Below are 15,245 nucleotides of genomic sequence, written 5' to 3'. Positions count from 1 at the left end.
GGCACGTGCTCCTACGGCTAAGGAAGGGATCCGCTGGATTCCTAGGCATTTCCAGCATCCCTCGCTCAGCACCTTGGCGGGACAGCCGGTGCTCCCGAGCTCCTGTTCTGTCCCCCTGTCCCTCTGTTGCCTGTCCTGGGGGAGACTGAATAATCCTGGCCTTGGTTCTCACCCACACTGAGCACAGAGCTCAGACAGCTCCAAGTCCTCCAACATCTCACACTGTTGGAGAGGGAAATTCAATGTGCGCTCTCTCTGTGCTGTTCCTGTCAGGCTGAGCCTCATCCCAGCTGCTGATGGGACATCCAGTAACTCATTATCCCACCCTGGGAATGCGCAGTGGTCTGCTGGAAGAAGCATTGTGCCATGAAGAAGGGGGGCGAGAGGCTTTCGGCGATGGCTTCGAGGGGCTCGGAGGCGGCGACGCAGCGGGTGGCAGAGCTGGAGGAAGAGCTGCGGGGTCTGGCGGAGCAGCTGAGCCGCTGCCAGGTACCTGAGCGCGGGGCCAGGGCCGGCCCGGGGCCGGGCGGGCGTGTCCCTCTTGGGACCGCGGGTTCGCGTCTCGCTCCCGGCGGGCAAGGAGGGGGAGTAGGGCCTCGGGCACCCGGCGCCTCCGATCCGAGACATGAATTAAATCGGGCTTGGGCCCTTGCCCTGGATAAAACCACCTGTCCTGAAGCTGTTTTGTTCACTCTTCCAGAAGCCCCTGTTCGCTTGAACTGAAAGAGTAAAAGTCCCGAGGTACTGCCTTGTGCAACTTCGGAGGAAAATGAACAGGCAGACGGATTTTAGAGAATTTTAAGTCTTGAAGGGACCTTTGGAGGTAATTTCATCTCTCCCCCAACCTTGCATGAAGATTAAATATACCCAAGCTGTTTCTGGGAAGGGAGGGTTTAATGAGTAATTGTGGGTGTACTTTCAAAAGTTCCTTCTCTGTGTCTCGCCTTGTGGCTTTCCTTCACAGGTAACTTCCCTCCTTTTTCCAGTTGGTCGTTCATTGTTGATAGTTAGGTGTACTTATTAATGTGAGGTCTTGTTCTAGAAATCGGCAAAAATTCTCTGCCAAACATGGATTGCACCAAAATTATGTGGCAGGGAAGGAGGTGACGCCTAATGCTGCGGGCAGCCAAAACAGTATTTTCCCCTGGGATGTGGTCTGGTTAAAGCCACGAAGGCCTGGGCTGGTGAAGCAATCAGAAGAAAGCATCCATCTGAAAGCTGGTAGAGGTTTCCTTCTTCAAGCAGCATTGATACATGTGACAATTGGCGTTGGATTCCTACCATGGGTAGAATCAAGACTTCTTGAGAAAACATGTTGCGTAGGAGATATGTGGGGAGAAGGAGCTGTTGAGTGAAAATCTTGTTTGGAAATGCTGAACAGTGCTAAACATTTAGAGGATATCTTCAATGTCTTGTGAAAGAAGTTAAGGAAACTCTATATAGTTTACTGTTCCTAGTATGCACATGTGAACTCTCAGACAAATTTGGTGGAGGCAGAAGGAAGTTCTGTGTTCTGCTCATTTGCTAGTTGAACATAAATTATGTATTACTAAAACCTTGCGGCAGGTAGTTTTTTGAAGAGCATTATACGTACTAGAAACTTTGAAGAAACAGTGCAAATCTGAGTTTTTAATTGTTTTGGTAGTTTCATGTGCACAAATTGTAGTTAAGCATCTGATTTCCCCTTAATTTCAATTACGTGTGCATTTCTACTTGTTTCTTGATGAACACATTCCACAGGTGTTGAAATCAGCAAATAAAGTATTTTGAACATATTTATTTTAAGTTTCTTGCATATTATCTTGCCATTTTTGGGTTTTTGTCTTTTATCAGATCAGATAACTTTCTTTGAGGAAAGCAGGCAAAAAAAGAACAGGAAGCTGGTTACAGCTTTTGAAAACAGAACCCAGTCTGTAATCTTGCCAGCTCTAGGTAGAATCCAGTATGTATCATCCTTCTAACGACACAGGATACATGTGTTCAGGATATATTTCAGATTATTAATAAAAAAGAAAGTGAAGCAGCAATCTTTGTGTAGAGATTCTCTGAAAGTACTGCAGTGCAGACATCTACATGCTTTTCCATTTCACTAATCCATCAATACATTTGACAGGTTTAAGCATGTGTATGTTACATAAAGGAGAAGGAAGCCAGATTTTAATACATAAAAGAGGTGATAGCCTCATCAATTAGGCAAGTTTTTCAGTATAGCATTTCTCTAAAGTGATTAACTTTGTAAAGAAGTTTTGTGAAGATATTCTGAATTTGAATGGGAACTAAAATGGCCTAATTTACTGAGTGGTCTTCAGTAAAATTCTTCAAGTGGAAAGACAACTGATGAAATTATTTGTAGATAGTTGATCCATTTTAATGTTATATTTCATATGAAAACTTTGTATAAGGACAAGTAATTTGAAAGCATATATACACATAGGTAATGTTAATGTGTTTTTCTAGCATCTTTTCAGTTGAAATATAAAGTTGTTGCTGACCAGATAATTTCTTTAGTGTAATTTCATTTCATCTGCTGTGGTTTGCTTAATTTCCTTTAGATCTAAGAACTTCTTTTGTTTCTGTGCTGTCTTGTTAATCAGCATTGTGAAATCATTTAGGTTGGAATGGAATCCTTGAGAGCATCTGTTGCACCCCACCCTAGAACAGATTGCCCCATTAAGTTTTGATATTTCCATTCCCAGAGACCGCAACCCCTCAGGACAACCTGTGCAGATCTATCACAGTAAAAGTGTTTCAGTTTCTGTTAAGAGTTTGTTTTCTGTTCTGTGCTTTTGGTTAGGGTTGTGTCTTTCATAGAGTGCCTTAGCACGCATTTTGGATAGAAAAGTTATGTAAGTGCCTTTATAAAAGATGTTAGTGTGAGGGTGTTAGCTTTTCATCCAGCAACTGGATAAAATTGCTCAAGTCCTTTTCCTTTTCCTTCACAGGCTCATAAACTGCACTTCCAAAAACTTCCCAGCTGAAATCTAGTTTAGTAGTTTAAGGGTGCACCAGAACTAAAGTATTAGTCTTAAGTATTGGTTGAGATACTAGCCTTTTGGATATTTTTTCCCCAAAGAAAAAAAGACATTTATCAAATGACTGGGGCTAAAGTTTTAATTGATTCTAAACCGAACGGTTTTAGCAAAAGATGCATGTATCCAAAAGTGATTTAGCATCTGAATAAATTATGCCATGTTTCTCTTCTATGCACCTTCTTGGATTTTATATTCACTGCCATATAAACTGCTTCTGAAATTAAATCTTTTTCTGGGAATTAGAGCCTGTTGATAGGGGTCTGTTTGCTAAATAGATGGGAGCCTTCTTGGGCTAGTGAAGCCCCTGAGTCTTAGTGGAAGTATTGTGCATGCTAGCTTTGCTCTAACCTCAGGTATTCCAGGCATCTACTTCTGGATATTGTTTATTTTCTGTAGCAGAATGCTGGAGAACTTGACTCTTCTAGTCATCCAGGGTGGTGGCCTTTATGTTCAGAACAATGTTCTTATTCACATTTATTCTTTTTTTTTTAATGGTAACAACTCCAACAACGTAAAGGTGCCTACAAGAGTCATATGTGGTATTCTTAATATTTTTTTTTTTTTGTGCATGCATGTGTGTGTGTTCCTTTTTTCATTACTTTCTAAAGGTGAGGTTTTACTACTAAGTCTTGACTTTGCAGCTAAAGTGGGGTAGTATTTAATATTTAGGATTGTCAAGAGTAATAAGCAAGATCTTGGAGTGGGGCCTGTTAAAAGCACAATTTTCTTGCAGTCATTCTGTGCAAACTGCGTTGAGATATAATTTTGTGGTGAGAAAATGAAAGCCAAATTTTGTGGTGAGAAAGCCAAATTAAGAAAATAGTCCAAAACTCTCAGATTGTCTACTGAGAAGCCTTGTATAAAGCTAAGGAGGTCTACCTCTATAGTATGCTGCTTTGGGAAAATTATGATTGTGTCTGCAGTAAGACATTTTGTAATTATTTTTAATTTCAGTGGCTCTTCTTATTTTATTTGAGAATTACTTGAGAAATAAAGTTGTGGTTCTTGAAAACAACTGGAAAGAAAACAGAAAATTGTTTTTTATTTCTAAATTTCATGTTTTCATTGGCACCTTTTTACATTTCTGTAATAGGCTTGACATTATTGGAGGGCAGTGGAAAGACAAAGGTCATGTCACATCCTGTGTCTGTTACTTTTGTTAACGGCTGTATTCTGTTTCAGAGTTTTATGCTACTGCCTACCACCTCAAAATATCAGTATTTTCAGTACCTATGTTCTTATTATTCTCAGGAGTTTTTGTTTTTCTGGGTGTTGAAAAGATCTGGCTTGTGTTTTACCTCCATTTTATTTTCCCTTGTGATTGTGTATTTTTGGGGGTGGAGCAGATGGATATGCTTTTTTTGCAAAATATGATGGCTCATGGTATAGGAAATTGGTCTGCTTTTGTTTGCTTCTGTTTTTTTCCTTGTGCTTGTTTGATTGTTGTTGTTGTTGTTGTTGTTGTTGTTTGTTTGTTTGTTTGTTTTTTGTTGTTTGTTTTTTTTAGTAAGGGGAATGATTTGTCTCTGGAAGCTCATTCTGTAGGTGGAATGTCTGAACCAAAATTACTTTCTTTAGCTTTATGTGCTTTCTCTTTAGTCTTGTGTATTTCTTTAAACCACCTGTTTGGTCTGTAGATTCATAGCATATTCCTTGGTGTCCTGTAGGGACCCTCTTGTGGTGAAAGACAGTTCTTTTGGTGTAAAATAATGTGCATTGCTAAATTGATGATTGATATCCTAGCTCTCAGGCTCCTTCTAGAATAGACACTTTCATGGCCCCCTATTCTGTAACTGAAAAGATAGGAATAGTTCTTTCAGGTATTCTGTGAGGGGAAACTGCGTCAAATCCTTGCTTTGAACAAGACACTGATTCTGGACTGCATTTTCCATGTTGAACAGTGTGTCCTAGATTTATGGTAATACAAAAAGTTTGAAGAAGCAAGCGCATTATCTTCTGGTTTTACTTATGCTAATGGTGATACTCACAGGACAAGTTTATTTTGTTTAGCTTAATTTTATATTTACCATCTTAGGATATCTCTATTCATCAAAAATGCTGTTTCAAATTCAAACAAGTGTCTTAACAGTTTACCTATTATTAGTTTCAAAAAAACCAAGACACCATCAGTCTTCATTTTACTCATTGCAGCTTTTTGATTTCTGTCAGTGATCGTTATAATACCTAATCTTCTACTGTATTAACAATTAAGTATGCTATTGCATGGTACTGTGTACAGCCCAAAAAGTACAGTCTGCCAACTGGCAGCAGTCTTTAGACCATACTGTTTGGTCAAAAACCCACTGAAAATAATGTAGCCATGATGCTATTGATTTATACGTAGTTTTAATACCTCTCTCCTTTATTTACAAGTAAACATGAAAAAACATTATCACACCAAGACATTGTGTTGCTTCATAATAGGTGACTAGATATTGCAGATGCATGTTGAGGATACATATTAGAAATATTTTTAAATCAATATCTGGGAATTAAAAGTAACGATAAATTTAAAACCTCAAAAAAACCAGAACACTAAAACATAGTTCTTCCATGGTGATGTATTTTTATGTCGACTTTGTTCTTGTCCATCTAACTTTGTGAGCAAACTTGAAATTTTTGTAAGCTACCAGTATGAGAATTTGAGTGTGTCAGTGTTTCTTCTAGAGAAATAGTTTATGTTCATCCTGTTGTTTTGAAATGGAGCAAAGTGTTTAGTTCTTCCATTCATTAAATGCTAATTTCTTTTATTAAGTCAAGACCACATATTTATTGGTACCAAGGGATGCCAGCTGTTTAGTGCTTTGGGTGGTTTTTTTGTTATTTTATACTCTTATATTTTGCCATAAGGAGTGTAAATCACATGAGTCTGATTAGTACAGGTGTTGTTAGTAAAGGCCTTACTGTTTTTGTGTTATATATGGAAGTAGGGTTGTTGAATACCTAAGTTTATTTTCTTCTACTTTATTTTACTTCATGCAAATTTTAGTTAAGCGTAGTGAAGTTTTTTTCATATCTGGTATTCCTTTTGGAAAATACTGGTTTAAAATACAGAAGTAAAACTGAAGACTAACTAAAAGTGAGATTTAAAAACAAAAAAGTATATTTTTGCACTTCACGAAGTCGTTTCCTATTCACAGTATGTCTGTGTGTGAATGTTTCAGATGGCCCAGCATGTGAATGGGAATTTAAAATTTGGTGTAGAGATTACAGAGTCATAGAATAGCTTGGATTAGAAGGACCTTTAAAGATCATCTAGTCCTGCCTCCCTAGCCAGGAATGTCTTTCAGTAGGTCATGTTGCTTAAAACCCTACCCAACATGTCTTTGAACACTTCAGTGATGGGGGACCTGCAATCTTCCTTCATTGCCGCACCCCCTTGTTTTCCAATTCCCTTATGTTCAGTCTGAATCTATACTTAATCCAAATTTAAATATTTTTAAATTGAAAAGGATACATTTTAAGATTGTTAAACCTTTTTCTGTCACTTGAGACATTGGTAAAGTCTGTCTTTCTTACAAGCGCTTTCTTAGGTATTGAAAGGTGGGAATCAGGACCCTTGTATGTATTTTCCAAGCAGCACAAACCAAACTGTTTCTGCCTTTTTTTACAAGAAAGGTGTGAAAATGCCTCTGATCAGTTTTTTGGCCCTGCTATGGACCTGTTGATATGGCCATGTTTTCCTGCTGCTGGGCTCCACAGAGCTGGACACAGTACTCCAGGTAGGGTCTCACAACAGCAGACAAGAGAGGGAGAATTTGTCTCCTGTGACCTGGTGTGGGCCCAGGATACAGTTGGCTTTCTGGTGTGCAAGTGCATGCTGCTGGCTCATGTTCAGCATTTTGTCCAGCAGTTCATGCAAGTGCTTTTTCCCTCAACCAGTTTATCCCACAGTCTGTATTGATAATGGACTTTGCCAAACCTAGGTGCAAGACCTTTCACTTTGCCTTGTTTCACATTTGAGATTTTTAAGCCTGTCAGTGTCATTCCCTCTGGATGGCATCCCCTCCTACTGGTGTAGAAACTCCAGTGCTCAGCTTGGTACTGTTTATATCATGAAGATGCAATTAGGAAGATGTTAAACAGTACTGGTTTCAGTATAAACCCTTATGATTGGTTTCCGTGTGGACACAGAGCAGTTAACTGTAACCCTCTGGACAGGGACCTAGACTCTTACTCATCTAAAAGTGCATCCGTCAAACCCATTAGTTCTCCAAATAAATGGCAGGAATGTTGTGGGGGACTGTATCAGAGGCTTTGTGGAAATGGAGGTAGGTGGCATCCATAGCCCTTCATTTATCCACTGATGTAATCAGAGGCATGGTTTGCCCTTGGTGAAGTATGTTGCCTGTATCTAAATGCCCTCTTTTCACCCACGCTTATCATAGTGTACTGGTTTGAAAGCAAGCTAGTGAGACATTCCAAGTCAGAACTACAGTTTAATACGAAAATTAAAATACGGGCAATTGTACAGAAATGGTGTCAGATTCCAGACACTGACACTGTGTCAGTCAGGGTGGTGGCAGCAGTCCAATTAAATGGTGGACGTGGTTCTGTTGAGGTGATGATCCTGTAGAAGGGAAGTAGAAGTCTTTCTCTAAAGGTCCGGTGATGGTTATGTAGCTCTTGTCCTCTGGGAATACTGTAGGTAGGCCTGCCCATGGTGTTCCAAACCTCATATTATATCCAGGTAGGAATGCTTGGTTCATTCCCCTGGGTGGAGCATCTCACAATGGGATGATGTGATTTTTGAGTCATGCAATGAGGCTTGATGGGCCATTAGCAGAGATAGCACCTCAGGGATGGGTCATGAAGGAGATAAGGAGCACTGCCACATCTCTTATAGCAGTTTATGAAGATGTAATAAAATAGGTACTTTTGGTTACACACTGAAGTGTAACCTATGACAGGTCCAGAAGGACCTGTTTCATGATTTTACTGGGCAATATGGTAATGCTTGCAGATTGGTGGTTCCCATTATCTTTTTTACTCTTTTTTAAAAAGGGCATGAAATTCCCTTTCCTCCAGTCATGGGGGACTTTGTCTGGCTGCTGTAAGATAGACATGAATGCAGAAAATACCTGTTATGTGAACAACAAACCACAGCTTTTGTCAATAAAGGAAGTTGCATTTTATATGCAGAGACTAGGCTCTTTTAATTTTTCCAAATGCAGTGAGGAGGTCTCTAGAACTCTAGAACACACTTTGATGTCTATGTTTGCCATGTTGTTTGTTACAGATTCAACATGGAGGAGAATGACTGGGTGTAGCTGATCTAGTTTTCCCATTTAACTGTTTTGATTTGGGAAGGAGGTACACTGTTCTTGAAGAATGACTTCAGATAGTGTTCTTGTCCTTTGCTGTTACAGAGAGTGCACTGTTTCAACTATTTGAAGTTTACCTCACAGTTTAAAAGGTAGGCAAGTATTCTCATATTTGTCACAATTTTTGTCCACAGGATTTGGAAAGTACTACAATGCCATTTCAGGCGCATTTGAAATAATGGACCCAAATTGCACTTGGTTACTTGTGATAATACAGAGGGAATATACCTAAATGCATGCATATGGTTATATTGTCTGTAAAATAAAATTATTTATGCATTCCTGTATTCTTGAATGGATTAAAAATCACAAGTGCATTATGATTTTATTAATCCAGAGCATTATATTTAAACAAAACTAACTCTGAGAGCTGTGCTGAAGCCTTTTAAATGATCCTGTACTCTCAAGTAAGTGATAGAATTGTTACAATAACTCTGAATTGTAGTGCTTACAGAAAGCAGTTATGTGACTTGGAAAATTCATGTCTTACCCAATTCTGTGCATCTTCTGTGTAAATTACTTCTATGACTGCAGTTAGTTTTAATTGAAGTAGTTTAGAAAGTTATAGCTTGAAATGAAAGCTGGCAGATCACTTATCCTATCCTTGATGTAAAAAGGGATTAAAAGAAAGCTTTTGATTTCTCACATGTTCTCCCTTCTGAAAAGATTTCCTACATTTATCAAGCACTGCATCTCCAATATTGAGTACCCAGAAAAAAGCAAGTGCTGGTAGAAGGTTGTTCTAGTGAATGAAGGGAAACAGAGCATCCTGTGTGCTCGCTGAAGAAGAAAGTAATTTACTTTTTGCTATTCAGTGAGGATGGCATTGTGTGTGATAGGTCCATGTCTATCTGGTAAGTTCTGTCTACAAGAGAATTGATGTTTATTTTTGTTCCTTCCTCCTGTGATGGTACTGATCTGCCTTCAGTTCATTTTTTTACTATGCCATGACTGAGGAGTACCTTGTATTTCTTGCCAGTTGTTGCCACAATAAGTCAGTTATTTATGCCAATTAAGACTATATAATGAAATTACTCATTGAAGTTCATTGCTGTATTTTGGTTATGCTGATGAACTAATCTGAGAGTATGCTGATTAAATCATGTGTAAGGACAGTATCTTTAGTATAAGTTGGGTGGTATTTTTGCTTAGAGCAGTATTAAGGTATCAACATTATAACAATGACACTATATTATTATTGTGCTCGTTTGCATTTAGCAAAGTAATGAGTAAGGATTCAGTTTCTAAGGGAGCGTGTGTTTGAGGGTGTGTGTGGGTGTATATTTACCCACAAGTGTTAAGTAAAGCAGTATACTACCGCTTGTCCTTTTTGAATCAAACATACGTTTGTTGCAAGAACTGCCAACAGAGACGATATAACAGTAATTTCTTTGAATAGAAAAGTATGTGTGAAATATCCATCAAACTTTTTTTAACACGATGCATTTACACATTGATTGTGTCTCACTTATACTGCAACATTAAGGAATTGAGGGGATGAGGGAAAGTACTTGTTTGCTGACGATGTCTGTTAAAAAGCAGTCAGTCTGGTCAAGTCACGTACAGCCCTCTTACAAATTTCTACCTGATAATTAGATGTTAATAGTGCATACTGTCTGTGAGTGACTTCTGTGAACTTGAAAATAACACAGTATTATTTTAAGAGCCTTGTGTGTCTAAGGTTCTAAGTTTTCTTCTGAGTTACTGATCAGTCTTCTGGTGACTTCTGAGGTTGTTGAAAAGCGCAGCACCTCACAGATGGATTTTCTAAAGAACAAGGGGATTTTTGTTGTGACTACTCAGCAATTCATGGTTGTGAAGAGAATACCTCTTATTTAGGAGTGTAATATGGAAAACTGGAAAGCACAAAGAAACACTGGCACAGTGGGCCAAGAGAGTCTGAACTGATAGTATGCAGCAGTGTAAGTTTAAAAATCTTGCAAGACATCAAGAAAGAAACAAGTCTTGTCACTTGCATGTGAAGTGTATATATCAGCTTGATTGATAAAAGACTTGATTTGTTTAGTTGGAAATGTACTAGTCTATCCTAGATGTTCAGGGAGCCCAGAACAATCCATAGACAAAATTTTCTTGCAGGTTTTCCAGTGCTTATACCAGCCAGCCAGGTTATTTCATGTATTCTCCGCTCACGCCCCATGCCATGTAGTATTTTGATTTCCATACAAATTTTTCCAGCCTGACAATCATGTGTTTTGAAATACTCAATTCATAACACAGAAAACTATTGGTATGTAATTGTTATAGAGTTCTTATTAAAAATTAACAGTAAACCAATAGTTCCCTCTGTCCTCCCAGCTGCTTTATTTTCCCACTTGGGGATATGGACTGATTAAAGAACTAAAATGAGAGTTTGTGTCTTGTGTTTTTGTAGTGATGATTGGAGAGGTGGGGGTACGGAAGAGGCTGTTTGGACTGAGTGTGAAGAGGTTGGGGTTTATTTTTTGTTTTTCTGCTCTGGGGATACTGTCTTTCAGATTTGAGAAGATGAATAATAATAAGTGAACAATAATTTGTTATGCTTTAATGTAAAGATTAAAGGTATGGTAGGAACGCTGAACAGTAATTAACATGCTTAGAAATAAATACAGTGAAACGTCAAAAAGAGTACTGATTTCAAATTGCAGGTAACTGAGATGCTTGATGTATGGATTTATGTTAAAGGGGGGAAGCTTTACAGTTTATCCTTGTTCTCAACACAGTGCATGACATACCTCTAAACAAAAAGCTAAACTTAGTTGTAAATGTAAAACCCAAACTGTTATAAGTGCATAGTTTCTGTGAGATTAAAAAAAAAAAGAAAAAAGATACTGCTTATGTTTTTGATACCTGTTTCACTGCTAATTTGAAAGTTTTGCTTTAGTAAATTCAGTATAATTACTTTAAAAAAGAGATGCCATCTGATTCTCCTTGATAAAGCTGTATAAAAATATTCAAAAGATTCTATGGTTCCAAGTTTCCATTAGACAAATAAGTGCAATATTGATACAGTATTAGGTGTTTATGATACCAAATAGCCAGTGAAATAGTTATGCTTGGAATTCACTTCCAAAAGGAAGATAAAATGTTTTTAATAAGTATATTTGGTTTTCCCTGCTTGTAAGTCAGAGGCATTCTTAGTTTTTTGATTTCTGCTGATGCTTTATAAATTTGCAGCTTCACTTGAAAGCAAATACTTGTGCTGTAGCTAGTTACGCCTTATAATGTCTGTTAGTAGCTTATCTTTTGTCAGTGTTTCTGAGCTTGCTCCTGTTAAAAATCAGTAAGAAAAAATCCAGTTTACTTGGCAAAGAACACATTTAAAGCCTAGGGTAGTCTGCATTTCTTTTTGTCTTTCAGTATGATGGACTACAATCACTTTAACTGTAGGCTGAGGGCAAAAATGTCACTTTTCAGGGAATACACAATGTGCTCTTTTCTTTTTTCAGAGTATTTTTGTTCTTGCATCTAAACTTGATTGCAGGGTGTGCATCTTTATCTGACATTAGATGTGTTCTAAGTAATGAGTAATTTTTGCTAGCTTTCAAATGGCATCTGTATTCTGCCTTTTAATAAAATCTCAGCTGTTCAAGGTACACTCTTGCTGACCTCTTGAGTTAACGTGCACTTGAGTAGGCTGAATGTTCTTTGGGTAAGCTGAAGATTGATAGATCCCAGGCCTTGACAGCTGCAGTGTTTTTCTGTGCCAGCTTCAAACAGTGTAAGTAAGCAGTCTTTTTTCCATAGAAATTGTTTGGCTCCCAAGGCCATGCAGGGAAAAGCTTTACCAAGTCCATGAATTCTGCCAAGAGCTTAAAAAGGCTGTTTAAACTTCTTTTCATCTTAAACCTTAATAATTTCCAACTCATACTTATTCCATTATACAAAATGCTTAATTAATCATATTACTGAGATTTAAATGAAATAGCCATTAAAATGTTTGGCATGTTAAAGAGAAGAAATCCACATATGGTAACTCAACATTCTTTGACTAATTTCTTTGTAATACTTTGTTGTCTTAATGATAAATTTTGTACATTTCTGTGTAAACTTTACTTTTGTGAAATAAAGTTCTCATGTTTTTAACTTTGAATGAAGTATTTTTTTGTTTGTTTGATTGGGTTTTTTTCTTTACTGGTAACCTTTGAAGATACATTTAATTTTTGAAGTACACTTAGGCAGGACATTGCTTAGTTTTATGTGCATTTAGAGAAGTTAAAGTACATATTGGGTGCATAGTGAAAGGCATATGATGATTTAATTTAGCATATCTGTTGATATAATTGCAGCATTTCTTTATAGTTCTGTGTGTGCTCATTCATAATTTGCAGTAATAACTTTAAATATCAGTTTGTCATCATCAAAAATAAACAACATGTATTGAAATAGTATTGTTTTGCAGTTTTGGAAATTCCAATGACTTTTCACTTACTTCCATAGGAGTTGTGAAGGCTTTGGTTTGTGTTTTGTGGTTGCATTTGTTTTCATTTGTTTATCATTAAATGGACACCTTTTAGCCTGTTCTGTGTAGCTGTTTCTTTGAAGTTTGTTTAGTGGTCATTCAATATTCTTTATTGCAAAGAAGGTTTTTTTTATTTTACAATTAGGATGAGTTTTTTAATGTTGTTTCATCTACTGTTCTTTTAGTACAGAGGGAAGAGTTATTTAAGGAGCGGCAATTTCACTGACATAAGTACAAATTTGTGGCCGATTTTACTCTTCTTTGGACAACTTAAAGTAGCCTGTTTGTGGAATAGTTACAGGTTGAATCAAACTGCTTGTTTAGTTAAAAGAGATAGTTTATACCTGAGTGTTTGTTTTCTCATTAGGAATGTTTGTTGAAATTTCGTATTTTGTATTTATATTACCAAAGGGAGATTTTGGAAAGTTTATATGGAAATTCAGTTGTCAGAGGCTCAGTACATGTGGTATACTGAGCAAAAACTATGGGAGGAATGTGAAGACTTCTGTCCTATTGTACACATATATGTAGCACATATTTGTTCATTAGGAACAATTCAATACCTGTTGCTGTGGTTATCCTTTTTTTTTGCTTTTATTTTGTAATAGAGGAAAGCTGTGCTCAGAAGTATTCATCTGAAAGTTGTGCGCTATTCCATGTTCTTAGATTGCCTCAAACTGTTTCCCAGCTGGGACCAGAAATATATATCTGCATGGTAGGACCAAAAGCAGACACCCCTGCTTGTAGGGACTTTCATGGTGTTTGATAGTGCTTCTTAGATTCGTATGGAAGCCCAAGGGTCTCAGCTCTTCTAATATATAAAAAAGCAAACAGAAAACCCAACAGCTACCTCTGTGGTTTGTGTTCAGGGCAGTAACGGGGAAAGTTAAGGAAGCATGCTCATTAGCAGATCAAGACTTTAAATAGGTAAAAAAAATTAACTAAACATAGCTCATGAAGTCATCGATCAGCATAAGAAACTTTTGATTGTTTGCTTGACTCAAGATTTCTGAGTGTTTTCAGGTAGAATACTATTAGCATTTTGTTCTATTGGGTCTTCTCTCTGCTGTAATGATTTTGTGGCCTTTAGACTGATTTCTTAGTGATTTATGGTAGTTTAGTATAAAATAAGCAGTGAATTCTCTATTAAGTATATAAAAATGCTCAAACTGTATTATCATGTAATTTCTACTCTCCATATTTCTAATCAGTTGAGCAGTTTGAATTAAAATTATTCTAAAATTGGAGTAGATAGCGTGGTTTATTCCTGTTATTATGATTCAAAGATTTCCTTATGATGAAAGGCAGCAAGACTGGTGAAGGGTCTAGAATGCAAGTCCTGTGAGGAGTGGCTGAGGTTGTTTAGCCCAGAGAAAAGGAGACTATGGGGCGCCCTTATCACTCTCTATGACTGCCTGAAAAGAGGCTGTAGCCAAGTGGGGATCACTTTCTTCTCACAGGCAGCCAGTGACAGGACAAGATGATGCTGGCTTAAGTTGTGCCGTGAGAGGTGTAGGTTGGACATTAGGAAGAATTTCTTCACAGAAAGAGTGACTGGGCATTGGAATGGGCTGCCTAAGGAGGTGGTGAAGTCACTGTCCCTAGGGGTGTTTAAGGGAAGACTGGATGTGGCATTTAGTGCCATGGACCACCTGACACAGTGTTTGGTCATAGGTTGGACTTGATCTCAGAGGTTGCTCCCAGCCTAATTGATTCTGTGAAAGTAGTGTCATTTAGGCTGGAAGGATTACTGATTTAATGTCCTTTGAAATAGTTAAAACAAAATCATATTTTATTTGCTGTTGTTTAGAGAGGTTTAGTCTGGCTTCGTGGCTTGTTTTTGTGTGTTTGTTTGCTTTCCCCCTGACTTTTCAACATAAGTGCAAGATTCTTTTAGATGTTGAAATTACTCTGAATCCGGCTTCTGTGTGGATCCTAATGCTTTTTGGAAGCCTGCTGCAGTTGTCCAAATCTGAAAAACATTTTTATTTTTAATTCTGTTTCTGCCTGAGAAGAAGCAGTAGGTCACACCTGGTTCACAGTCCACATGCTTTGTAACTCTTCAGGTGGCCTGGCAAGGCATTTTTGGGAGATGGTGTCTTTTATTGTGAGGACATGAAACAAGTGCACTCTTTTTATAGTCTTTCCCACTTATACATATAAGTTCAGTATACTAAATGTGTAAGGTGATAGCATGAAATTAGGGGCTGTGATTAATTTTTTTACTTAGTAACGGAATTAATATGGTTCTTAGTATTTATCTTTTAACTTAATTCTGAGCTGAAAGTTAGCTTATTTTTAGCACTTGTACTGAACAAAGACTTGGATACTGATGCAAAGTCATTTGACTTACTAATTGTCTGGTGTGCAGTTCAGCTTTTGTGTTACCTTTCTTTAAAAATGAATGTAGTGCTCGATAATGCAGTTAGT

General features: G+C 37.6%; 1 protein-coding gene across 1 annotated transcript in view; it reads left to right on the top strand.

Annotated features, from left to right (window-relative positions):
- Positions 1–385: 385 nt before the first annotated feature.
- CNTLN (centlein) overlaps positions 386–15,245 on the top strand; it is a 178,819-nt gene continuing 163,959 nt past the window's right edge. The window contains 1 exon segment of the mRNA XM_031056874.1: positions 386–489. Within this exon segment, the coding sequence (XP_030912734.1) occupies positions 397–489 (93 nt within the window). The 5' untranslated portion in view covers positions 386–396.

This window comes from Geospiza fortis, unplaced genomic scaffold, assembly GCF_000277835.1.
Source record: "Geospiza fortis unplaced genomic scaffold, GeoFor_1.0 scaffold12, whole genome shotgun sequence".
Lineage (NCBI taxonomy): Eukaryota > Metazoa > Chordata > Aves > Passeriformes > Thraupidae > Geospiza > Geospiza fortis.
The sequence above is the reverse complement of the archived record's forward strand: the minus strand, read 5'-3'. Positions and strand labels throughout refer to the sequence as shown.